Raw genomic sequence first — 27,269 nt, forward strand, 5'->3', positions numbered from 1 at the left:
TTAACGTAATAAGCATTTTAATTGCTGTACAAGTGCCAATTTAATTCTAGCTTTTTGCATAATGTAAAATCATCTCATCCATTCAATAGATGGATACCCTGTACCCAGATCAATCCCAATAGCAACACTCATATCAATCACTTAATTCCAACTAACAGACAAATATGCAATTTTAAAAAAAGCAAAACAGCAGTTCAAAGGAGAAACTTAACTGTTAGTTATTTAAAGTGTCAACCCAATCACAAAAAAGAACAAAATGATCAGTCCTGCTTAAAAACCAGTTAGTGAACAGTTAGAGAAATAAGCATGGCTGATGTTGGACAAAAAACAATTCAGGTAACAATAACAAAACAGTCAACAAATTAAACATTTAAAAAATAAAATAAAAGGACATCCTTCTACAACAGGCGTTAAGACATTTCAACATGTATCCCAGAATAGGTTTCAGTTAAACTGTTTATTTCTCAAGCTGATATAGACATTTGTGTGAATGAATGTTAGATTTTCCTTGACTGAGTGTTACATGTGAGTTTACACTGAACAACAAAAACACACTGTGCAGCGCTTGGTCATCTTCAGTCTAAACTGAGTTACATTAATACATTAGATTCTGTCACAAAGTGACAATTTTAAATTAATCCTCTGTTAAGCTCTCTAGCAGCGCTCGGCGTACGCTTTAGTCTAAAAGTGGGAGCACCAACGGCGTCGGATGAGCCATTTCACAGCGTTTACTTCAAACATCTCCATGCTCCGTCCCACATTTACAGCAGTTCCTCCTGTGTTCTTGCTTTTATAAAAACAAACACACCTCGTTATTTATCATCCCATTTAATAACTATAAACAAAACTCAAAATAACATGCTCAGATTTCTGCCACAACTTGAAATGATCAGTTAGAAATTCTGGTGGCCTTTTAACAAAATGATGTTGGTCATCAGAAATATGAACAAGCTGAATACATTTTTTTTTAAAAATGTAACTTTTAAACTCATCTTCTGTTTCCATGCTTTCCTTTCGTCTAACAAATCAAACACTATGCCAAAACAGATTTTAAGAAAAAATATTAACTTAACATTTGTTAATAAAGCTTTCTCCCATAGACACTCTGCATATCAACTGAAGACCAATTTAGATCATCTTCTGTCACTTAAAGCAGTGTCTATGTAGCAGTGACATCTACACACTGATAAACCGCGTGTGTGTGTGTGTGTTTTGCTGGAGGTCTTTTTAAATACATGGCTTACTTCAGCTGCAATGACATTTCCACAGTAAAGTAAAAACTTTGTCACTTTCATGGTTCAGATTTCCAAGCACTGCTGTGCTGATCAGACCAGGTTATCATTGAGGTTACAGTAATACGACCATCTTTAAAGTCACACGCTGTGAGTCCCCCAAAACATCCCAGTTCTTGCTCCATCAACAAGCCTGTTAATTGATTAACCATTAACTACTGATGGACTACAAAACTTATATACAATGAAAGTTGAAATATCAGACAGCGAACAAGGTGCTCCTGCTGATTGATCACAGTGCAGCCAACTATTTTCTGTTTATCTTTCCAGCAGGCAGCTGTTGGTCTCTGTTCATCTCCTGTTCATATGCAAATCAAACTGTAGACACCTGAAACAATCCATCAAAGTGTGCCTGCTTTCACTGTTGTAAAAGTTACAGTAGGGTTATGTGAAGTACCATATATATGATCTTAAATGGCTAAAAACACAGGTCCTTGAAAATGAAAAACTACTTCATGAGAAGTACAAAATCTCTACGTTGTTGACCAATAATTTCACCAGCCAATTAAATTACATTTCTTCTTTCCAGCTTACAGTTTGACTCAAATTCATAACAGCAGATGTCTGATAGGTTTGATATTTTGCTTTTTGAAGGGACAAGATCATCTGGCTTTTTAACAAAAACAATATCACAGCTAGGTCCATTCAGTAGCTGCTCTGGAGCTTTCAATTGTATCACACCATATTCCTCAGCAGATGGCGCTGGAGTACTTTAAGGACTTCATCATTTTCATTCATATTGGCTTAAAAAATGAGATTGAAAGTTCATTCTTGACCTTGGAAACAGCAAAAACAATTAACTTTCAACCTCAATTTTTAAGCCGACATGGATGAGAAGTCAGAAAAAATTCTATGACAACTGAGCAAACTCCATCTGCTGATCATGATCATGTGATACAATCGACAGCTCCATAATAGCTACTGAGTGGACCTTGTGGTGAGATGGACATAGGAATAAAGGAGCACAGTAGGACAATCTGTTTTCAACTTGCCAAGTACTGTTGAAGGCCATGATGGATTTTAAGTTTAAACTTTCCAACAGATAACAATTCATAAAAACTCTGTACAGTGAAGCACCTGATATCTTAAAGACCACAGAGACGTTTTTGCCCACAACAGTTAACATTTGGTGTGTCTTTGGAAGCAAAATGTTAAGGCCTCCATCATGTCAGCATTTCTTATTTTGTGTGACTGAAGCCAAACAGACAACTTGGATCACAACAACACGTGACCGGGTGTAACACAAAGTGGACAAAAGACGATTCTGTTGAGTTGATCTCCCAAGCTCAAACAATCTCCCAAGTCTTTACAACCTGATTCCACCTATGATTACATACATAGAGAGTCAAACTCCCAACAAGAAACTATGTGACATTTATTTATGTTTTAACAGATTTAATCAGTGTGGGACAGAAGGCATGGAGTGGGCCGTCACCTTGATTTTTTGATAACACAGCTATGAGATTCAACTATCAAAACACTGTAGAAACAGATCTCTTCAGATAAATCTATAAATCTCCACTTTGTTAGCAGAGGTGAACACAATGACGCTTTATAACACATCAAAATAATCTCGAGCACTAGTTAGCCAAATAATTTTCTCTTTCAGTCAGTATTTTTCCAACATTAAAACCAGTCTTTACAACATTAATAACTTGGTGACGGACACTAAGTTTTGATCACTGTGGAGGTAGTGGTTACACTGAAGGGGCCAGTATACTCCATCTCCCCACACACCTTTCCAAGGTCAGATTTCTGTATCAGACGATCTGACATTTACACCCACTTCACAGCATGATTGACCAGCTGTGTGGAGGTGAGAAAGGAGCCAGGGATTGAACTTCTCTCTCTTGCTTTTCTTTCCCCCCATTCTTGGCACAAGTATTTCTGTAATCTTTTACGTGAACAACCAAGTGCAACACTATGAAAGTCCTCCAGGAGAGACTGTTTGAAAATGTGCCTCGTTATCCCCATATTTCACTCCGCCTTCTAGTGTGGCCATGTGGACAACACATTGTACAAACCAGTTCTTTTCTAGTATAAGGCCATATTCAGACCAAGTCAGGCGTTGTGGCGACCCTGTAGGCGCATGGTTGTGTGGCAGTGTGTGAGTGTGTTTATTTGTGCTTTTGAACGTTACTGCTGTGAAACAGTCAGAAAATAATGTTTTATTTCTCTGATTCACCAGCTTTCTCGATATCCGCGCTCCCTCTCCTCATTCACTCTCTAGGTCCTCAACCACCGCTGTCTCTCGGTCTCTCTCAAACAAATAAACACAAACCTAAGGAAGCTTCTTGGTATCGCTATTTTTTAGCATAGACTGCAAGCCAGACACAGACATCGACGCTGGGTACACGAAATAAACCAAGCAAGGACACAACTGGCAACAGCCACAGGTCTCTGTATTTTTGCCTGATTTGGTCTGAATCGGCCCTAAATCAGGCTCTGCGGCGAAAACGCCAGTCCTCCAATTCATTTGAGTGGGGGTAGTCACTTTAGGCTATGGCGGTGGGATGCCGAAAAAAATGCAGTGACCTGCAGCGGAAAAGTTGAAACAGAATCAACTTTTGGAAAAATGCAACGCAATGTCACACTGTAGTGGCCAATCCAGCGATAAGACCGATCAAACTGCTCCACAGTCAGCCTGAAATATCACTGAAACCAGGAGGGAACCAGGCAAGTTCATGGACCAAACTATGATACTCTCCCAGTTGTGTCATCACTTGGTTTATTTCATGTACCCAGCTTCAACGTCTGTATTCGGCTTGCAGTTTATGCTGAAAAATAACAATACCAAGAAGCTTCCTTAGGTTTGTGTTCATTAGCTTGAGAGAGACACAGAGAGACAGCGGTGGTCGAGTGACCAAAAGAGTGAAACAGGAGAGGGAGCACCAGTAGCGAGAAAGCCGGTGAATCAGAGAAATAAAACGTTATATGAGTGTTTCACAGCGGTTATGTTCTAAAGCACAAATAAACACGCCCACACCGCTGCACAACCATGCGGCTAATCGCTGGAACACCTGATTTGGTCTGAATACAGACTATTAGTAACATGGTGTTCTCTGGGGTCGACTATATGAAGTAGATATGTAAAACAGGTCATATTAACTGAATTGAGGTTGTGATACAAAAAGACATATAAGAAATATTAGCAAAACACACCACAAAATGAGTGGACAACAGTTAACACTATAAGCTGTCTGCAGCAGCACCAGTGCATATTATACTTACATTTCTAAGACACATTTCAGCACAACTTGGAGGAGAGAGAAATTGTGGCTTAGTGCAACTTCTCAATGGGTCACTAATTAGCTGGATGTTTCTCATCTGAGACACGTCAATTAACAGGTTCGGCGACCTCACAAGCTCCATCTACCACTTCATTCCATAAATTACAGCATTACCCATTTTTTAAAACTTGGACACTATAAATCTATATTGCTATAGTGATTTGAAAATTTGCACGCACGTGGTTTTTAACTGGATTCAAATGTAGCTACACAATTTCTTGTTTTGTTTTGATGTGATTTTAGTGGTTCAAAATGTTGTACATGCATCAAGGTCTGATGAACTTATCTCCATCTGCAGCCAAGATGTACAGTTACATAACTGGATAACTTTCTTGTAGGGCTGCAACTAACGATTATTTTCAGTATCAATTAATCTTCCGATTGGATGTCTTGTTTTGTCTGACCAACATACCAAAACCCAAAGATATTTCTTTTGTTATTAGATATGACAAAGAAAAGCAGAAAATCCTCACCTTAAACTGGAACCAGCAGATTTCTGGCATTTTTGCTTGAAAAATGACTGAAACAATTAATTGAATATTAAAATAGTTGCAGATTATTTTCTTTCGATCAACTAATTGATTAATCAAGTAATTGTTGCGGGTCTACTTTATTTCATTCCAAAAAGATATTCATTGGTGCTGCTGGAGACAGCTCGTAGCACAGAGCAGAAGTCAAGTTTGAAAATAAGTACAAATACTATTACAGTAACAGCAAATGTTACTAATCAACACGTCACAGGAGACAGAACAAGCTGACTAATACTATTGCTGTTAATGAGTGTAGAGTTGCTTTACTGGTTTTCCACCCAGTCATACTCAAGGCTCAGGGAATATCAGGACATTTAGACTGCCACAAGTCCTTATTTCCCTGTGAGTTCTTGTCTCATCAAGCCCAAAATTACACATTTGCTTGAACACATCAGAACAAAAACTTTAAGACCTCAGAAAAGACCTCAATATTGCCCTCTGTGCAATATCAAGAAGGCTACTCCTTTTTAAGGACACGTTGACATTTTGATTTTAGCCAGCTGTTTCATTTAACAGGCACAGTTTTCTGCATCTGCATGGCAGATTCTCAGCTGAAGCAGATTGTTGGCATTCATCATTGAAACGCAGGGGAACGACCTCCTGCGAATCAGTCGTGTTAGTCGTGAGGAGTGATAATGAGCAATTTCAAAGATTGATTGATTGGCTAATACAAAAACTATCTGCTCGTAGTATGAACAAGTGAGTGCTGATGAAAAGCGACTTTCAACATGTCAAAGTTTCCAGTTAAAGTCGGAAGTGGGATCAAACAAAAACACGTCTTTGTTTCTCTTCCCAAACAGATCCATTAGTACATTACTACAGCTACAGTGCAGATAGTGGTGGTGTTATTTTTGCTGAGGACAGCAGAGACACATTGACTCTGAGAATGGCCCGAGTGTTTTGCTGATAAAGAGAGAGCACGGGAGGTAGCCATGTGACGTTACGTTATAAGAGTGTTTGAGACAGACAGCATGAGACAGAAAGAATGGGAGGAAGTGAGCAACGGGGAAAGTGAGGAGGGAAGTGAGTAAAGCAAAATTACGACAGACTGTGTACAAAAAAAATATTCTTAACCCCTTTGTTTCACTAACCCAGGGGTGAGCATGAGGTGTGTGGCGGCCAGTGCGTCCGATGGTGAGTTAGTTGGTCTGTAAGCTGTCTGATCAGCTTACCTCTGGCATGTCTCAGCATGTCTTCCTGCTTGGTTAGCTACTAATCCTACTGACACAGTGATGGGGGTCTCTCAGGCAGGCTGGGAGGGAGCATGAGTGTGTGTGTTTGTGTAAGAGTGGAAAGGCAGCAGGGCTGGTCCTCAATATTGGTCCTTGAAATCTTCTGTCTGTCTCAGCAGCCCTCAGCTCTTCTCGGCATCAGTCTCTGTGATGTGTGGCGTCCTCAGTATCGGTACATATCGTAGGTACTGACCCAGGATGAAGGAAAGGCCCATGTGGGGAACCTACGGAGGATTCCCTCCAGTTGAGCAGTCCTCTGGTCTTGCCCAAAGAAATAGTGGGAGGAGATGGCAACAGAGATTATCCCCTCAGGGCCTGATGGGTCCAGGTCCTTGGGAGGCTGGCAGAGGGAGAGAGAGAGAGAAAGAAAGAAAGAAAACCATGATTTTCAGCATAGACAGTTGACATGTGAGAGGACCAGAACCAGACCAGCAGTTTTTCTAGGCCCTAAGAAAAATCACCTTGTGTTTAGCTTCATTATGCTGCATGTCTTTTAGCTCATGCAGTGGATTTTAAAGAGTCTTTAAAAGGTCATGCAGTTTGTTTAAACCCATGCAATTGTTAATGCAATTCAAAACATTTTAATCTCCTAAATTAGAGTTTAAAGATTTTCACATGACAGCAACACAGTCCAACTGTGTCCTGGCAGGAGCTAATCTCCTGCAGACATCACTGACTGAGGCCCTAAGGTGAAATCTAGAAATGTGCGGAATGAAAAGAATGACATAAAAACTCATTTGCATCTGTCTGGATACTAAGATAGACTTCAGGCTGTCAAAGGTGCAGCAGTACCTCATGATTTATATAATATCGTGGGCAAGGACAACAATCTTAAAGACATAGTTCGACATGTTGGGAAATACACTTATTTGCTTTAGAATTAGATGAGAAGACTGATATCTCTCTCATGACTGTATACTAAATATGAAGTTGGAGCCAGTAGACAGTAAGCTTAACTTAGCATAAAGACTGGAAACAGGGGTAAACAAATCCACCTACCAGCACCTCTAAAGCTCGCTAATTTACACGTTAATGTTTAAAAGTGTTTCCCAAAATGTAGAACTAGTTCCTTAAACACACAGGTTCTAACAAATCTACTTTACTGAGTGTTACTTTAAATATTTTACATTGATAAAAGGGTTGTCAACTGTAAAAACTGGTTGACATTGACAAACACTGATGCCTTCACAGATTACCTCCTCACACCGAAAACAGAAAGCAGTTTGAATAATTCACATAAAACAGAGCAGAGAGATTAAATGTTAATAAGTACAAAAAGTACAGAATGCCCCTTTAGCTGCAGACAGTACCTGTATTTCAAACCAGAAGGTCCATGTGGGGGCGTCAAGGCCGTGGGAATAGAAGACAAAATATTCTCCGCTCAGGTCAAACCGAGGCATCCCGTCACCAAAGGACCAGGTGGAGAGGCTGGCTCCTCGGTGAGGCATCAGATACAGAGACATGTGGCTGGGGCCTGCACAGAACAGGACATAAATGTGCAAGTTAACATGCACCTATAAACACACATAAACATCCAGATCAGCCAATTGGAAAATGAATGTATCACGTCACATCTGTGACAGTGGCTGTATGGTAATGATTATGGAACTGGCACCAGAAACCCAAATCTGTGCTGAAATTCTAACAAACTATTACTATAGTAATAAATGGCTTGATGAAAAATACTCAGAATCATACAAGTTTGCCCAGTTGTCATGTAATTGCAGATGTTCTTTGCAATTATGATGTTTTTTTAAGCCACAAGGACGAGTGAGATGTCCTTACAGTGCTCAGAAAAATGGAAACTTGAAAAGCTACATTTCTGTGACAACTGGGTAAACTCCATCTGCTGAGGAAGATCGTCTGTTATGATCGAAAGCTACTAAATGGACCATGTGGTGATGTTATTTTGTCAACTAATGTTTCCAAGATCAAGACTGAACTTGCAATCAATAATTTTATGTTGGCATTTTAATGGAAACCTCCTGTTCAAAAACAGTCTCTACGGTCATAAACTCAGCGCTGATTGTAAACTCTCCATCCCAGTTGATGTGTCACTGGATGTGTTCCGTATGCTCTGTCTGACAATATGCTGCTGTCATCAGCCAAGAATCGTTTGAACTGATCATTTGGCTCAAATCCATCTGAAGTCACATGACATTGGTGTTAAAGTCAAAGTTTTTTTATCTCTGCATGCAAGATGAAAGGTAACTAATCTAGATTTGTGTTGGTTTGGCCACATAAAGTGCTCCTGACCTTTCACGCTGAAGGTCATCTTGATCGTCCCCCAGCTGGTCTCCTCTTTGGACAGCAGGCTGAACTCCACTGCAGAGCTGGGAGACACTTCTGGAGCAGGAAGGTACCAGTTCTTCCTGCAAATACACCAAAATACTTCAGGTGAGGAAGAATACAAAGTATGAAAAGTCTATATATGAAGCCAACAACATTAAGCGAATGAAAGGAAAGAGCATGGAAACAATTGTCAGCTACAAGGCTGTGTTACTGACTTGCTGAGGAACTTCACAGGCAGGAACCAGGGGTAACCACAGAAGGGTCGGTCCTCACGGCAGTGGGTGCGAACGCTGTCGTTGATCTCACGGATGTGGGGTGTGATGTGCTGTATGCCTGTGTAGTCAAAACTGTTGATCCACAGACCTGAGTCCCGGCTCTCCACCTGGCCCTGGAGATTGTGGAAGGTCCGTGTCGTATGCTGCAGTTGGGTGGAAACATTTTTAAAAATTAAGTCACTTACTTCTTTTAAGCGCAGATTTTACTTCGACCTGCCTTGTTCTACAGCTGTTTTACTGAGTGATTTTCTACTCTTGCTAAAATTACTTAATGGAGCTATCTGTGCATACATAAGCAGGTGGAGGAGTGGAATCAGAGTGCATTTTTCCAATTACGAAAATAGGTGTGGAGAGATGTCATGGTGTGCGGCGTCCCAGTTACAAAAAACATGCAATATAGGGGTTTTGTATTTCACCTGCTCCCAACAATTAATTTTAATCATGCAAGCAGGCGCTGCACTGTAGGATGGTCAGTCGAGACCAAACAAAAAATTGACAATTCTGCAATAGCTTTTTTTGTGGCATTAAAACGGTTTACGTTGGATGTTTCCTTCTCAGCCATGAATGCGTCCTCCATTTAAGAAAGGACATTTTCCCCTGCTACAATATAATTGTTTTTTTTTACAAAACTAGTAAAATATCTTCAAAATCCAAAGTGGAAAAGACAAATGTACAGAATTTTTACTTTTTAAATGGATGACTCCAGTGAATAGAAAAATGTGAATGTATGAGTGATTTCTATGTCATTTTCTTAGCCAGAATTAGAATAAATGCATATGTTTCTGTGTACATATTTGAGCTTCTGTGTGTGTGTGTGTGTGTGTGTGTGTGTGTGTGTGTGTGTGTGTGTGTGTGTGCCTTTGAACCTGCAGGAAGACTCGTTTTGGCCGAGGGCTGTCTGGACTGCCTGAATAAGGAAAGAGCAGGCCACAGGACATCAACAGGAACATGATGATGAAGACTGAGCCCAGACCAGCCAGGACCCACTTCGTGCTCCGTGCCAAGTAGATGAAATGCAGCTGAGACAGACAGAAAAATATAATATGTTACTGGAGTGGAGTAACAATCTACACTGCAGTAGTACATTTTTGGTGAAACGGTAGATTATTAATTATAAAAATGTTCAAATTTCCCCCCAAAAAAACAAAACAAAACTAAGCCACCACCTGCAAGATTTACGTTAAAGTTTACTGCCACTCAATCAACTATACACAGCTGTTGGTTTGCTCATATGTCAATAAACTGCTCATACAAAACATTGCTGCCATGAACTTGACCAAATAAAACTGTTTGGTCATGTGTATTCTGTCGTGCATACACTCCCCAATTCACAACCAATGTGATTTGAAGGTGAAAAAAAAAATCCAGATTTGTTGTTTATTGTTGTACAGAATGTGGGGATACTCACAAAAAAGGAGGAGAGGAAGATGGTTGCCAGGGTGACCAGGGAGGCCAGCACCAGCTCAGGAGGTATTTCTGTGCCACTGCGACCCATAATGGGCGTGAAAATCTCAAACACCACCCAGATGAGGAACATGAAGTGGACATACGGCAATGCCAGGCCCAACAGATAGAGCACACTGTACTTCAAGGATGCTCCTGCAGAAAGATAGAGGTTACTGTTTGTGAGATCAAACTGAACCAGCCATGGATCAGACCATCACACAGTACAGGAGTGCAGTAAAGGGTTCAGTATACTTGAAACTAACTAGTTTGTATCACTTGTCATCCAGCTACATCTAAACTACGTCTACACTCTAGGGCGGGTGGAAAGCCTGCCATCATAGCCTCCTCCTGTCTGTATCCCACTGCCTCCCTGATCTTTCTTCAAGAACTATGTGGCTCTCCTCAAAGGCATTCATGGTGTTGAACTTGGTCGTACACATGAAAAGTTATGGAAGTAGCTGAGAAAAGTAAAAAAAATAAAAACAGCAACCTATTTTTACATTTCTGCACACCTGGCCAATAATTGCATAAAGTGGGCGTGATTGTCAGATTGTCAGTTTTGGAAAGTTACAAAAATTGTTGGACAGAGCTCCCCTGATTTTGCAGTTGTAAAGGGGTTTTCAGAAGCACTTTGTTTTAAGCATACTGAGACCTTTGGTCTAGTGGACAGTAGGAGCTAGCAATAGATAGCAAAGAGGGTTTTTGAGAAGCAGGTTTGAGGAAGCATAACGATACTTCTCTTTCTTGACTCTATACCAGAATTATATTAATGTTAATAATCAACCAAAGTGTCCACATGCAGAAGAATAACACTTAACACAGTTATACTTTAAATAAAAAATGTCTCCCAATTTGTAGCATCTTTAAATTGCCTATAAATAAACATGTAAATAAGGTTGAGTTGACGTTGAGTTTTTACCTCTATGTTTAAATTCTTTCGCCAGCAGCAGTTTAGTGGCCAGGGGGAAGGCCACCATTAGCATGGGCACGTAGGCTGAACACAGGCCCTGCTGGGTCAGCCACACCAGGCTGCAGCACCACAGCAACAAGCTCACGTCAAAGTAGAGATCACCCAGCTCCACCAAACGAACACCCTGCATGTAAAACACACACACTTTTACTATGTTAACCAAATATCATGGATTAACAGAGCTGAGGAGAGGATTCAAACAAGGCTGACCAGGGAGACATCATTTAAAATATTAATTTCTGCAAAGCAATCTTTTGTCACAAAACATCTGCAGAGGTTTAAAGCCCCTTTAAAAAAGAGGTTAAAGAAGTTATGTCAACAACGAGCACATCGTTGACAGAAAAACTAATTTGTAGGTTATGCTACACAAGGGTACTATACCCCTCCTCAGGCAACACAACATATGGCAGGAAATCTTCGCAAGCATCATAAACAAATAGGATTAGAAATTCTAATCCTGGTGCCTTTTTGCAGGTGAGGAAACTCAAGCTGTAAAGTAGCCTACCCTTCTGCGATCTAGTGACTCTTTTTGTTTTTGTGTTTAACAGTTGGTTCCCAGTTGACTGGTGATATAAGTTAATGTTATTACATTTTAAATTTGAATATGGCCTTAGTGTGGTACATTCCAAAAAGAAAATATGGCATTTATATCACACTTTCTTTTCTTTTTAAAGAAGAATTTGAAAATGTAAATGACAGTTGTCAGGGCATAAAGCCAATGATCTGTTGATCTTTACAAATCAAGACTCAATAGTCTAACAATGGCATAGCCATGCTGAATTTTTTATTTTAATTGAAAATCGAAAGTCAAATCAAATCGTGGTTTTGGAGAATCGTGACAAGCCTAGTAATAAAATAATTTTATTTTACTGTGCAAAATTACAAAGCACTTCTCCATCATTTACTATAGACTATAGTTCAAATTCTGTCCTTTAAAGTTACTGTCAGTTAAAATTAAAGGAATAGTTTACCATTTTGGGAAATATGCTTATTTGCTTTCTTGCTCAGTTAGATGATAAGATTGATACCATTCTCAAATCTATCCCTTCAATATTAAGCTGGAACCAGGATATGGTTAGCTAAGCTTAGCATAAAGACTGGAAGCAGCAGTACTTTTAGAGGTGCTGGTAGGTGGATTTTGTAGGGGGAACAGGCTAGCTGCAAGAAAGCAAATAAACTTATTTCCCAAAATGTCAAACTATACCTTTAAAGGAATTCCTATAATAAAAACTCCACTTACTCCAAAGTACAAGTTCTTGGCCAGCGTGTGAATGAGGACCATCTTGCCTGTGGCAGCAGACCCATACAGGCAGATGGAGGCGTAGAAGTGGTTGTACCAAAACATGGAGCGGCCGAGCAGAGTGACGAGCAGAGCTACAATCAGCACTGACATCAGGGTGACGAACCAGCTCAGGACTGCTACACCTGTGGCACAGGCCAGATCTCGAACATAGCGACCACCTGAGAGAGATTGAGATGAATGGTAAATGAAGACCTGACACACAAGAACAGCTCATCCAACTCTTCTACAGAAAAATGAAGTGAGTTTAACTATTTGGATTTGGCCCTTCAATTTGGGATTGGACTATTCTTATCAACACTTGAAAGGAAACACATGACACACACTCAGTACAGGAAATGACATAACATGCATCCACCAAAGGAAATGGTGACCTACCTCCATTGCCTGGTAGTGAGGCTTTCTTGGCCAGATAAAGGAAGGTGGCTGTGGCTACTATGTAGTTGAGGATGGTGCCAACACGGGCTGGATAAGCCACCACAACTACCCCTAACAGGTCAAAAAATACCATGTTGCCATGACGATACTCTGAGGAATCAGCTAACTTCTCCGACTTTATCAGGTACCTCAGGACTGCCAGGATGTTGTCGCCTGAAAACAGGAAGTGAGTTTTAAGGTGAAGAGGTTCAAAGCTGAAATGTAACACAATAAAGCTCTGTTGCATTTAGTTGCATAATTTCATTACTGCAGTATAGAGTAGTATGTCAGCTGGACAGCCAGAGGGTACAAGGACATGATCCTAACGTAAAGCCAGGACTGGGTAGGAGACAATATGAATTCATGGAAATGGACAAACTAGGGAGTAAATACTGAGTTTACTCTATTGTGGTTTTTGGTTTCCACCATTTGTAATTCTACCCCCACAATCAGAGGAAGGAAATGGTTAATATCATTGAATATGAAAATGATAACGTCACTATCATATGACAAAAAAGGATTATCCTTTATAGAGCTGACACATCATATGCAGTAGACAGAGTTTATTGACGGCTCAGTATAATCTTCTGACCAGCAGGGACAGCTTACACTGAGGTAGTGGCCTTTGTCATTCCTGCACGGCCACCCAGAGAGCATTTTCTGCAGCAATAAAACCATGTGCACCTGAACACCATGTAAATAATTAAACAATCAAAAGATACTAGCAAAATTAAATCAAATTTTATTTTATTGGTAATTACAGTATATTAACAGTTGTGAAAGATGTATGGAAGACAATTCAGGCTGTAAATTATACCTGCTCTAAAACTAAAATTACCGCCCCGCAGTTGTATGCCTCCGCTAACCAGTCAAGTTGCAGTTTATATCCTCATCTGTCCAGACTCATAATATATGTAGTGAATACTTGGAAGGAATTGAATAAAAGGTATAAAGTGTATTTTTGGGCTAAATGAAAGTTATTACTATATTGATGATACATGATTCCAGTGAATATACATTTTTGAATTGATTAATGAAGGATTATCATTAATCAAGGATTATCATATATGTATTGGCTAAACAGGTACACATGTCCTTGATTACTATGTAAAGATGGATTCTTATAGATTATACCTACACAAAATGTGGTGCTTTTGTTTTTTCCTGGCATTTTCAGATGCAAGGCCTCTCTATGAGCTGTAGGTGAAAGTCACTCACTCACAGGATCACGATTAGCTAGATGCGCTCCAATACGTTGTTTGTAGTCACGTGATTCTGATGACGCTCAAAATTCAGAATTAGACAGGAAGAGAAAGGCAGAATGGACGAAATGGAGGAAAGCCGGTACTATGCTAGTTATTGTTTACTCATTGTTTCATCCCAGTCAACATGTGTGTGAAATCTGGAATCGCCCAATTCATTCTTAAATTATGACTAAAACCTATTTTGTGGTCACAATGACCTTTGACCTTTTGGGTAAAAAATGTCATCACTTCATTGTTGTATCCCATTAAACATCTGTGTGAAATTTTGTCATAATTTCCGTGTCAATTCTTGAGTTATGGCCAAAAACATGTTTGTCAAGGTAATTTTGAGGTCACAGTGACCTTGACGGACAACCCAAAAACATAATGCCTCCGACCACGGCTATCGCCGGTGAGGAGGCATAAAAAAATGGCATCATGATCTTGCACATACAACACCATACTCTCCCACACACACTACTACACCCTCTTACATGTACAATAATACTTGTAAACTTGCCATCAGACTACATACACTGCTATTCTCTCAAACACACAACTATACCCTTATAGTCACAGAGAAAAGATGCACAATCTCACTCACACACAATCATTCTTCTATCTTATACACCACTATTCTGTCTTACATACGCTACTACAGAGTGTGTAATGGTGTTTGTGAGAGTACAATGATGTGGTGTATGTTCGCAAATATGATTCATGCCCCAAGCGGTAGCGTGTGTGAAAGAGTATGGTCGCGTATGTGTGTGAGAGCAAGTCTGATTTATGACCTGAATGGCCTCTTGTAGTTACACAACAGTTGTAGACCAGTATACAGGACACATAGAGGACTTTCCATGAAATTGGCTACAATCATGATGTTGAATGTAGATGAGAAATCTGGCTATGTGAAGGATCAGTAAGAGGCTGCTGTGTAGGTTACTGCTGTCCGAGGTTAAGTTTCTTTTATCTGTGCTGCTCTATGTGCTGCTGTCTGTATGTCTGCACAGTTAACAGCACACACACACAAACACGCAGGCGAGACAAAGCTCCATTGTTCTTCCGCCTGGTAGGCTTGCTGTGGTAAACAAGAGTGTACAACATCTACTTGTTCATGATGGGTTCACTGCTTAGCTACACAATTCTGCTTTGTGATTTACCCACAACTTTCCTTTTTTTACTATGACAAAATAATGATAAGATTAATTTAGAAAAAAAACACATATGTAATCATGTTATTTAACAGTAACATTTATAACAGTTATATTGTCGTGCTCTTGTTAATATATCTACATAATATCATCTTTACAAACAGATACAGGCTATGATTGATTTGAACAAAAGTGAATCAACATTAGAGCAATGTTAGCCTTGCACCTTTCCCCCACTTTGTCTAAAGGCAGAGCTGTGAAGTAGGAGAGAAGAAGTGGGTTAGACCAAAAACCTGCTGTGCTCATCACAGGCATCAACAGAGCAGAGCAACTGGGGTATCTTCCTCCTCAACTGCTCCTGTGCTATATCTACTCTCCAACCACCTTACAAAACTGCCTCCTGCTCTACAGACTAAAAATACCTTCTACCTCTTTCTGAAATCTCACTCTCTCTCTCTAATAATTCATGCCTTTCACAGTGAGTTACTGTACACAGAAGAAGAGGAGGAAGATGTCCAATAGCTTCTGAGCGAGAGGAAAGATGCCAACTGTTTTAGTGCTGACTGACTGGATTCTCTGCTAAGTAAAGCAAAATAATTCAACAACACATTTGCACAAGGTAAATGAGGGCAAATGCAACAGTAAAAGTCTGCGGCTATGTATGCATGCATTTTTTTAGTTCACAGAGAAATAATGAGATCAGTAGAGTGCTGACTGGTCTAAAACTAGGGGATAAAACACAAATGGACAGCATGTGTTTCTGTGACAGAAAAACGGCATTGCCAGCCGTTTTTACCACATCTGTCTACTGCTGCAGTGACCGCTCTCTCCTTGAGAGACAGACAGACACACCCACCAGCTAACATGCGGTGAGTGTTAAGTAAAAGCATAGGATAACACCTATTTGAGTTTAGTACATGTAGGTATATGAAGATGCATGTGTGCTTATTTGTGTACCGGCTCTCTGTATTGAGTCTGTCAGGATCCTGTCAGCAGTGTCATACTTGGTATGGTAGATGAAACCATTTTCAATGAAAGCCAGATCAATGCCTGTAAAAAATTAAATACACGTATACACAGAATTAGATAATTTTGTTTTGTATATCAGCCACTGGATTATTATTTTTGACTTTGACATAGAAAGGCTCCATACTTTCATGACTCATTTCTATAATGTATTCTGAAGATTGTTCAGCATTACCTGGGATGTTACCAAAGTCCCTGTAGATGCGGAAGTCAGTGTCAGAGGGGATAATGCCACTCTGAAAGACCTCCTGGCCGACCACAGAGGCAAAGGGGTGTTGGGCTGCATGAACGTAGGCTTGGACCAGCCACGGGTTCTCTGGACCTTTTAGAAAACAGGAAGGGTATTTTATATATTGGATGGTTATCTGACTTTCCTAGGTTTTGGCACAAAGAATAATAATTCTGTAGAAGAAGGTATATCACCAGAGTTCTATAACCATGTCCCTTGCTGTCTTTACCACTAGCTGTTTGTGGTTTTGGTGATGTAGGCATTTAAGCTTATTTAATGTATAGCACATATCAGTGGTGGCAAGTAAGTGCATCAGATAATGTCTAAAATATGAATGCAATGTTACAGGCACCTCAGGAAATATTATCAGGTGGTTAGTAATCCATATAGATACCGAATGGTGGCAGCCTGCCAGAAGGTAAATGGTTGAAACAAGGGCATATGCTGTAGATATAATACAAAACGTGACCTATACTCCTCTATAACAGCAAAAACTGCTTTGCATTTATTTGCAAGCTTTCCCAATTACAGGATAAAGAAATATTGATGGTAGGCTGCACACACACAAACATATACAAAACAAACACACAGAGAAAACCAGAGGAATAACATGCTAACAACCAAACCAGACCAATTTGCCAAACACAAATGGTACAGTACCTGTCTGGAAAACAACCTCCTTGCCCCCAACACCTGCAGCCTCCAAGTTAATGAAGGCTCGCACCTGCTTGGCCCACGGATGCTGAGTAATGAAACCGTGACTGGCCTGATGGAGAAAAGAAGTAAAAAAAGGAGAGAGACAGAGTAAGTGAGACAGAACGTAAGAATGTACAAAGTTTACAAAAGCATGCACATTCAAACGCGATAAATGCTTAATAATAGTGATGGACCGACGTATTTGTGAAAAACGGAAAAAGAGTCTGCACACTAGATAATGCTCCCATGATAGTGACTATACAGGCACTCTCTGGTCAGTCTCCTGTATTTACCAGTTGAGGTGAGTGTGTATGGATTTATGATATGCCCTGTTTTTTATGATTGCTCTGATGCTAATGTTTGGCATTATATCCTCAGCTTGCGGGTTATATACCTCTTGTTTTTGCTCTGTCTCTCCATTGCTGTGGTACTGTACTTGGTCTTTGACCTGACAGATAAGTTTATATTTTTAAGTGTAATATGGAGCGTTGTACATTTCTTGAGTGTATACGGTATATGGCATATTTTCTAGGGACTTTATTGTGCATTTTTACTAAGCATAATATGTTTTACTAACGTGCTAAGTATATTTTTCTTCTTTCGATATGCCATAAAAGTATGACGGTTTATTTACCTGATGATTCTGTTATGGTATATTTAGGTGGTTTAGAACATATTGTACATATTAATTGCACTTACAGGGTTCACTATTTTATGTATTTCTTTTTCTTTTTGGTTCACCATTGTGTAATCACATGACCTGTCAGGTGACCTCTTTGGACAGGTCTCTGCATTTATTTCATGTCTGATGCCCAAAATGTCACATGGTGGTATACTAATAAATGTTCATGGGAGCATTATCTTGTGTGCGGACCCTATTTTTTCGTTTTTCACAGAACATAAGAATGTAACTGAGAAAATAAGAAAGACAGAAACTGAGGAGATGATTTATATTAAATGACAATCCAAAGTGGTGAATACAGGCTAGTCTAACTTCCAAAGTGTAAAATATGTGTCCTTGTCACTTAATTTTACCTGCAGGATATTTTCCTCTGCTCCATTAAAGAGGAAGATAACTCCATGATTAAGAGAAGCAGACTGGTTGGCCAGAGAATGGAGGACTTCCAGCATCACTGCACAGCTCACTGCATCATCACTGGCACCTAAGACAAGGAAACAAGTGTATGTGTGTAAAAAAAATACTAAAAAGCTGGGTAATGTGAGCTCCTACTTGCCTTTCAAATTTGTATCAGGCAACAGAAGCTTGACTTGGCCTGGCATTTACATACAGAGACATGCCATTGTTCACCAAGATCACAAAAGACCACATGAACAGGGCATGTTACGCAGAAAGATTAGACAAGTTAGTGGTGAGGAACACAATTTACTGAGAATAAAAGCAAAGAAAAAGGAAAAAAATGCACAAAGATCAGAGAGCCAAACTGAGACATCATGTGCCCCGGCTTTCTGGATTTAATGTGTTCATGAGGTGGGGGTGGGAGCCTGTTCACGGTCTGTCTGGGTACCATTCATGCTCCTGTCGCTGCCTCTTATGTCAGCTTCATATTAATCCTTGTCCCCAAAACATTCTGTGAGAGTTCAGAAGATGGCAAGAACAAGTCAAACACTGACCTTTCACCTTTAAACTGGAAAAAAGCATTTATATAAGAAGTAATTTGACTTAAATTATCAGTTCGCTGTGCTGACCATGCTTGCCTGTACATACAATAAACCTATGTGATTAAAAACATGTGCAAGACAATACACCTATTTATTCTTTCTTTTTTTCCATTATTATTTGCATGAACAAGTTTTCCAAGAATTCAAAGGCTTGGCAGGCAGCGGTGGATATGAAAATGTATGTGTATCTTCCTAGTCCACACCTCCTGGATCAATTTCCTTTTGCCAGTGAAGTGTGTGCACATGTCTGTGTACGTGTGTGTGAGTATCAAGTGAGAAAACATGTCTCTCCAACAGGCTTATGGGTGTGGAGTGAAACAGCGAAAAATTAAAACAAGACATTACAAGAAATTACAACCCCTAATTGCTCAGAGCAGCTTCCTGTTAGAAGCACAGTATTTTGGATCCACATTTTCTGAATTGGCTTGCTATGGCTGTCTAAATTTCACACTATGTGGTCCACAAGACTACAGTTCACAACATGGGAAACAAATGAGGGTATTAATATCATAAAACACTTGAGGACATGCATGCTGGAAACCTTTTGGTTGTACACACTGTGAGGAAAAGAGCAGCAGGATTTGACATGGAGTCCACAGCCATGCTAGCGGCTCTGTGAGGCTGTACTGTGGCACAGAGATGCTTAAAGCTAACTGTTCAAATCAGGCTGCTAACATGCTAACAATGACAATGCTAGCATGTTGATATTTAGCAGGTATAATGTTTACCATATTCCCCATATTAGTTTAGCATGTTAGCATGCTAACATTTACTAATTAGCACTAAACACAAAGTATAGCTGAGGCTTTTAGGAATGTCATTAGTTTTGCAGATATTTGGTCATAAACCAAATGGTGGTGTAAGATTAAAAGTGAGGGGATTAAAATGTACAAATCATCATCTGGGGACCATGAATGCCTGAACCAAATTTCACAACAAACCACCCAGTAGTTGTCAAGATATTTTTGAGAACCACTAATGACAACCTCATGTTGGTGCTACAGAAAAAGTCAGAGGATCACCAAAGTCATTAAGCTTCATCCTCAATCCTCAAAGAACATCAATGTCTGTACAAAATTTTATGGTGATCCTTTCAATAGTTGTTGAGATATTTTAGTCTGGACCAAAGTGGTATACAGATCGACATTGCCATCACTAAAGCCTTGCAACTAGCATGGTTAAAAATGAAAATACAAATAAAAGGAATTTGCCGTAAAGTGCTCTTCAGATCAGTCACAACACCTCCCACTGTTCCAGCTCTTTCCTTACAGAATCCTGAAGTGGCAGGACACAACAATGAAACCCAAAATGAGAAACCATAGATTCACCATTTTAGATGTACAAGATGGCACTTGAGGGGTTGCAACAGCAGATTTGAGAAGTTTGCAATCAGTTGAAAAAGATAGATTTGATCAAATATACAGGAGTTATTGTTCAAATGTATATTCGGTTTATTTATTCAAAGATTGATATTTGAAAGTCCTTTCCTTTCTGGTAATTCAAGTTTGGCACACAGGTGTGTTTTCTACATGCACCTACATGCAAACCGCATGCTACACCTGTTTATCTAAAGCTCAATCATTTCAGTAAGAGCTCACATACAGTAGGCAGAATTCTCCAAGAAAAGGTGGAATGTTTTCGTACCTGGACTGTTGGCCACTGTGTCAAAGTGGCAGTTGGCTAGCATGAGATGCTGCGTCCCACCCTTAGGCTCCAGCCTGACAGCAATGTTGGTGACATGGTCATAGAAGCTGGTGAAGCCTCCAAGAAAGTCAATGGAGAAAGAGCCGGTGGGACGCTGCACATCTACCGTGAGCTGATGGGGGCCCGCTGCTGTCTCAACCCGGATGTTCTCAATCTGCTCCAATAAGTAGCCCACTGTCAGGACTTCATTCTCCGGACTGCCAACTGGCCGAGGGCCGACGCTGGTGATCTGCTCCAAGTGCCGTCTAGATTGTGAAGGTGAGGGAAGATTGAAAAGAGAATATTGTGATGCTGTTACACTGTGAAGGGGCAGTAAACCAAGCCTACTTGTTCCATCACAACATATCTTATTAATTTCCTGCAGATCAATGTTACTGTTAAAGACAGTGAATCACTGTATGCGGTAATCAACCCCCTTAAAAGTTCAGATTTCTTTAGATTACAAATGATACCTACACATATTTTTTCAATCAGTATTTTTATTGCAAACCCATATGCTCTAACAGTAATTTTTCAAAGCCAAAATTAATTATTCATCAGCAGACCTTTTTAAGAAAATTTAAACTGAAAAATGCTGTTTGCATAAGTATTCAACCCCTACACATTAGGGGTACGTCCCAAGTCTCTTATTTGACATTTCCTTGCTCCTCGATCCTCGCTTGAACCAGAAGTCGTGCTGGTCCGCCATCTTGCAAGCCATCCCAAAACTTTTATTTGTGCTCCGAGGAGCAAGGAGCAAGGAGGGATCTCTGAGCGGCCATGAGTGAGGATACACGAGAGCAGCCTTCATGGAAGTCTTTTACTGGCCGACATGCCCCCTTATTGGATATGCTATTGATTTGACGCTGCAGCTGATATGACTGATCTGATACATCACAACATCACTGGAGTTTCATAGCGTGGTGAAGACAAATAACAGATTAAACTCAAGTGTATCTCCCAAATTTTAGGTTTGATTTGTTTTCTGATTCACCATCTAGTTAAAAATCCATGTTAATTGTAGGTCTGAACAACAAAAGGACCACAAACAACTTTCTTCATATATTAGAAAGATTTTTCTTTTCTTGAGCTGTTATTTATTTCCCCCATTAACTTTTACTATGGATAAAGGCAGAGAGAATCTGTCTATCAGCAAGAAACACCTTTTACATATAGTGGTGTGAAAAGGTGTTTGCCCCCTTCCTGATCACTTAAGAACAAAATGAAGACTTTGGAGTGGCCTAGTCAAAGTCCTGACCTGAATCCTATTGAGATGCTGTGGCATGACCTTAAAAAGGCAGTTCATGCTCGAAAACCCTCCAATGTGGCTGAATTATAACAATTCTGCAAAGACGAGTGGGCCAAAATTCCTCCACAACGCTGTAAAAGACTCATTGCAAGTTATCGCAAACGCTTGATTGCAGTTGTTGCTGCTAAGGGTGGCCCAACCAGTTATTAGGTTTAGGGGGCAATCACTATTTCACACAGGGCCATGTAGGTTTGGATTTTGTTTTCCCTTAATAATAACAACCTTCATTTAAAAACTGCATTTTGTGTTTACTTGTGTTATCTTTGACTAATATTTAAATTTGTTTGATGATCTGAAATATTTAAGTGTAACAAACATGCAAAAAAAAAAAAATCAGGAAGGGGGCAAACACTTTTCACACCACTGTAATTTATCATCATTTCTATTCAGTCACATGTGAGTCTGATTATTCCTGAGCATCAGGTTTCCCTTTTCCCTGAAACATTTAGCCTAATAAGTAATTTCCAATGTTCAGAATACATCATAATCATATTCTGGGTTATTCAATAATTGATTCACAATCAGAATATCAATACAGATACAAATATTGAATAAATAATATAAAGGCATTCTGCCAGTAGAAATGATTCCGGTGCCTCTGAGCAGGACACAGTCACAGTATAAATACAGAATGCAGCTTGTTCTTCATGTGCAGGTGTTTGTTAAACAGGTAACAGGCTACAGAGAGAAAACACTGCTGCTCTGGCAGTGATAACTGTGTGCCTTTATTAGTATTAGCACAGTGCACGTGTGTAGACACAAACTCCATCAAAAGTCTCTACAGCTGCTAAAGCCAACTGACAGCTGATCCAGCTGTGATCAGCTGTGGCCATCATCAGAAACGGACATCGCTTCACAGGAAAGGACGTCTCATTTCTCTAAAAACATATTTCCTCGACTCTCTCCTTGCATCCCCAGTGGGAGGGACTAAGACACAAGGAAAAGACCCAAGTGAGGGAAATGTGGATGCAATTAAGAGGATTGGGAAGTACCCTCGTACTGAGTAGAGCCAATAACAGCGTTCAGTCTTTTGGGGGAAGTACCTACCAGCTTTCCACACTGTTTGAGAGTGATTTTCCCCATTCTTCCTGGCTGATTTGCTCCAGGTTTTTCAGGTTGCCTAGATAACGCTTGTGGACAGCAATTTTCAAACAGCTTCCATTTCCTCACTATTGATCCAACAGTGCTCACTGGGATATTCAAACACTTGGATATTATTTTGTAGCCTTTTCCCAATTTGTGTATTTCTATTATTTTATGTCTAACTTCCTTAGAATGCTCTTTGTTCCTTTTTCACACCTTTCCTTCAGATTCACAGTCTGACCGATGATACTTAAATTTAGGAGGTTATTTTAATGTTTCACAGGTGGAGGACAATGTGTTCTCATTAGGGTACTATTTCTCATCTACGTAAACTTGGAACTTTCAGAGCATGGGTGTTGAACAGCATATTTCAGTTATTTATTTTCTTACAAAATACTTTCTAACATTAAACCAATGTCACTTTAAAATTTTGAGGGACAGTCTTTTAAAATAAAATATTACACAGAAATAAACCCCAATGTATCATTTGTAATTCAGAGAAATATGATAACTTTTAAGGGGGTTGTATACTTTTGCAAGCCACTGTATGTATGTCTGTATGTAAGGTCATAGCCCATGGCTTTCTTTTTAAACTCATCTTGAGGTTTCAAAACTTAAACTAGATTAAATACATTTCCTGAAGACGTGGGTGTGCTTGCTGACATGGTTGCAGACACACACACACACACACACACAGTTTGTGCATGTGTGTTTATGAGAGAAACACCTCTTCTAAATATTACAGACAGGAGAGTGGACAGTTTAGTGCTACAATCGTTACTGCTTGCTGACCCTTAAATGATTAGCTAAAGTTAAACCAGGTTCAAGTTCAGATATCTACAGATTCTGGTGTTTATGGACTTGTCTTGAATGTGAGCCCGTTTAAACAGTGTCAGTCACTCGTAACTGGTTCATATAAGCAGAGAATTTACCTTTTTAATCTTTCCAGAGTTCAGATGAACAATTATGCACCTCTCATTTTTATTTTATGTCAGACAGTCTTTTTACCCAAATACTGTTGGCTTAAATGAGGTTTTATACAGGTTAGCAATGCTACAACATACAGTTTGATGTGACAGTTTTATTGGTGTCTCCAAAAAGACAGCATCCCATATACTGTATATGGAGGAACTTTAATCCACCCAACTAGAGCTGAAATAATTAGTCGCTTAATCAATTAGGCAATCGGCAGAAAATTAAATCAGCTACAATTTTAATAATCCATTAATCATTTAAGTCATTTTTATCAAGCAAAAATGTTGTGATTCCAGCTTCTCAAATGTGTAGATTTGCAGCTTTTCTTAGCTTATCTTTTACCTTGAGACTGTTGACAACAACAAAGTTATCTGAATATATCAACTCCCATTCTGGAAAACTGTAACAGGCATTTTTTAAACTATTTTCGGATCTTTTGCAGACCAAACAACTACTCAATAATCAAAATAATCAGCAGATTAATAAATAATTCAAATAATTGTTATCTGCAGTCCTACAAATAACATCAAAAGTTCAAGGTTTTAAAGAGAGAGTGGAGCAACTTCTTAAACATTAACTGGAAGTCTTCGGGTTGAGGAATATACAAGTTAACAAATTAGGTGACATCCCTCTTTTACCTAATGAACTGGGTGGGGAAGATCTTTCCAAAGATGACCCCACAACAGACAGGACTAAAATTAGTCTCTGTACAGTGACTCTTCCTAGTCACTGTACAGACTCCCTTAGGAGATGGACGCAGGAAATTAAGCCAAGCAACCCATATGACACAGAAAAAAGAAAAACAGATTTTTACTTATTTTTTCTTTAAAAAAGCAGCTGCTGTAGGTGGTGCTTGCTGCAGCTGTTCAAGAGAGGCCAGTGTTAGCTCCAGTGCTGCTGTGCTAGCTGATGCTCACACAGCCACCAAATAATATCTGTCATATAACCATGGTGGGTGAAGCCATGTGTTGTAGTCCAGTTATTACAAGTATGAATCAAATACGAGAAATGTTTGATTTGCTTTGCTTTTGCTCTAGACCCCAAAATCACCAAGTCCTCCCTTACATGTAGTTTTCTTGGAGTGCCAAAGTGGTACCAAATGACATCAAAAGGTCTGAACTGCTGCTTTCATTCCAGTTTTACAGCAGCCTCTGAGGCACCGTTTTATGCTCAGGCTCATAATTCAAATCTGCAAATTCAGAGCAGGGACTCATGAAAGCAATGATTGTGACCAAAGAAGCTCAGAGCCCTAATCAGTTCAAATGCAGCATGCCTGACTCATTTACAGAGAAACCAGTCAAATTAAGGCAAATCCCATCACCCAGCACAAGTGCAGCCCTGCAGACCTCAGATTCAGTGCCATAATCTCGCCTTCTCACAGAGACTGAAAATCTGATAAAAGCTGTTGCATTGTGAAGCTAAGGAGCTTGTTTTATCTGAACATTTTGCAGCTTCTCGGAATGAACAAGATGTATAATGTTAACTATAGTCACGCAGGCTGTATTTTCTTAAATAATAATTAATTAATCTGTGTAATATGTGTTTGATTGTTTTTTTGTTCATATTCATGTTCTATAAAATGTCAGAAATGACAAGTGATTATCATAGGTTACCAGTGCCCAAAGTGATGCCTTGAAATTGCTTATTTTGTCTGAGAAGTCAGAAAAACCAAAGGCATTCAAGTGACAATTATGTAAAACAGAAAAACAAGCGTTTCCCTCACCACATTTGAAGTTGTCAATGAGCTTTTACACAATAGTTGATTTTCCAAATTGTCACATAAGATTTTGAATTGTCGCTCAAATCAATCAACTAATGTTTCAGCACTAATTCAGACTGTCGATAAATGGAGTTGGGGAGCAACTAGTGACAATTTTCATTATCCAATAATATGGCGGGTTTTTTTAAATAACTGATCAATCATTTAGTCTATAAAATGTCAGAAAATAGTAAGAAATGCCCATCGCAAGTTCCCAGAGCCCAAATTCACATCTTCAAATTGCTTGTTTTCTCCCACTAAAGGGCCCTCAACCCAAAGATATTCAGATTACAAAGATATACAACAGAAAAAAACAAAAGTTGCTCAAGTATATTTTGATTTTTTTTTCTTGATATCAAATTAAACAACTGCCTATATGTAGATGCAACACTACATATTTATGATATGACTCTGATTGATTGATTGGACTGATTGTCCACTTCTATATGTCAGTTTCCTTTAAAATACCCACTTTTTTTTGTTTTTGGTTCCTGTCCTTTTAATTTGTTTCAAAGTTTTATGCTGTAATACTGTTTAATGTTTTAATGCATAATGTAAGGCACTTTGGGTATGAAATGTGTTATACAAATAAACTTTTAAAATAACTTACCTGCCAAAACGTCTACTTTCTGAGCTTTTCATAAATTGGGATTTTGAGTTTATGGAATAATATTCTTGTTTTTGTATCTCTTAGTCATTTAAACAGGCTTTGTGCAGACTGGAGATTTTGACTTGCTGGAGGCTATATTACTTAAAGATCAGTCCTAGAGGCTGCTGTACCTCTTCTCTCCTGAGGCAAACTCTTCTTACCGTTACAGACCGTGCAAACACCTGTCTACCTTGGAGGTAAAGGTGGAGGTGGAGAGGAGGTACACCCGGTAGTGGTTTCTAGGCGTGTCTGTTGCCAAACTAGAGGAAAGGTTAGCCGGAGCTCTGCTGCTTCGAGACAGTTAGCTAACATTTAAAGACAAAAGAAGTTAGTATTATAATAAGCAAGGGGCAAAACTCACCTTGCTCTCACTGCGTTGAACTCGCCGGTCGGTTTTCCAATGATGAGCTGCTGTAACGAGAAATGAACAAGTCCCCACATCACCAAAATAAACACAGAAACCAGTGAAGCTGCCAGTCCTTCCCGCAGCAAGTACAGGCTCACTTCGGGCTTCCTCTTCGGGTCGCCGTTGTAGCCTTTATTCCCGCACCGGTCCAGGGAACCGTCGTTATTTTGCGCTACATAATTATGTGTCCCGAATGGTTTTATTCTCCTGACAGTGGTGTCGCTCTCCATTTTTGAGCCAGCGGCGCATCAGCGGCAAGCGTCGATCTCAGACGTCGTTTTTTCTGGTCGGCCGACGGATCGCGCTGAGGGACAAACTTCAATGAAAGGGCGGGC

At 39.6% G+C, this 27,269-nt stretch overlaps 1 protein-coding gene across 1 annotated transcript; it reads right to left on the minus strand.

Moving 5' to 3' along the window:
* Nucleotides 1-27,269, minus strand: LOC122865133 (endoplasmic reticulum metallopeptidase 1). Its single transcript, XM_044173122.1, has 15 exons — nucleotides 26,890-27,269; nucleotides 20,715-21,019; nucleotides 18,426-18,553; nucleotides 17,355-17,460; nucleotides 16,641-16,787; nucleotides 16,397-16,489; nucleotides 13,006-13,218; nucleotides 12,568-12,788; nucleotides 11,277-11,451; nucleotides 10,320-10,510; nucleotides 9,778-9,930; nucleotides 8,852-9,054; nucleotides 8,601-8,716; nucleotides 7,655-7,818; nucleotides 1-6,684 (listed from the first exon to the last, which is right to left on the minus strand). The coding sequence occupies exons 1-15, from the start codon at nucleotides 27,162-27,164 to the stop codon at nucleotides 6,508-6,510; spliced, it is 2,667 nt and encodes an 888-aa protein (XP_044029057.1). The 5' UTR covers nucleotides 27,165-27,269; the 3' UTR covers nucleotides 1-6,507.

Source organism: Siniperca chuatsi, linkage group LG18 (genome assembly GCF_020085105.1).
Source record: "Siniperca chuatsi isolate FFG_IHB_CAS linkage group LG18, ASM2008510v1, whole genome shotgun sequence".
Taxonomy (NCBI): Eukaryota; Metazoa; Chordata; class Actinopteri; order Centrarchiformes; family Sinipercidae; genus Siniperca; species Siniperca chuatsi.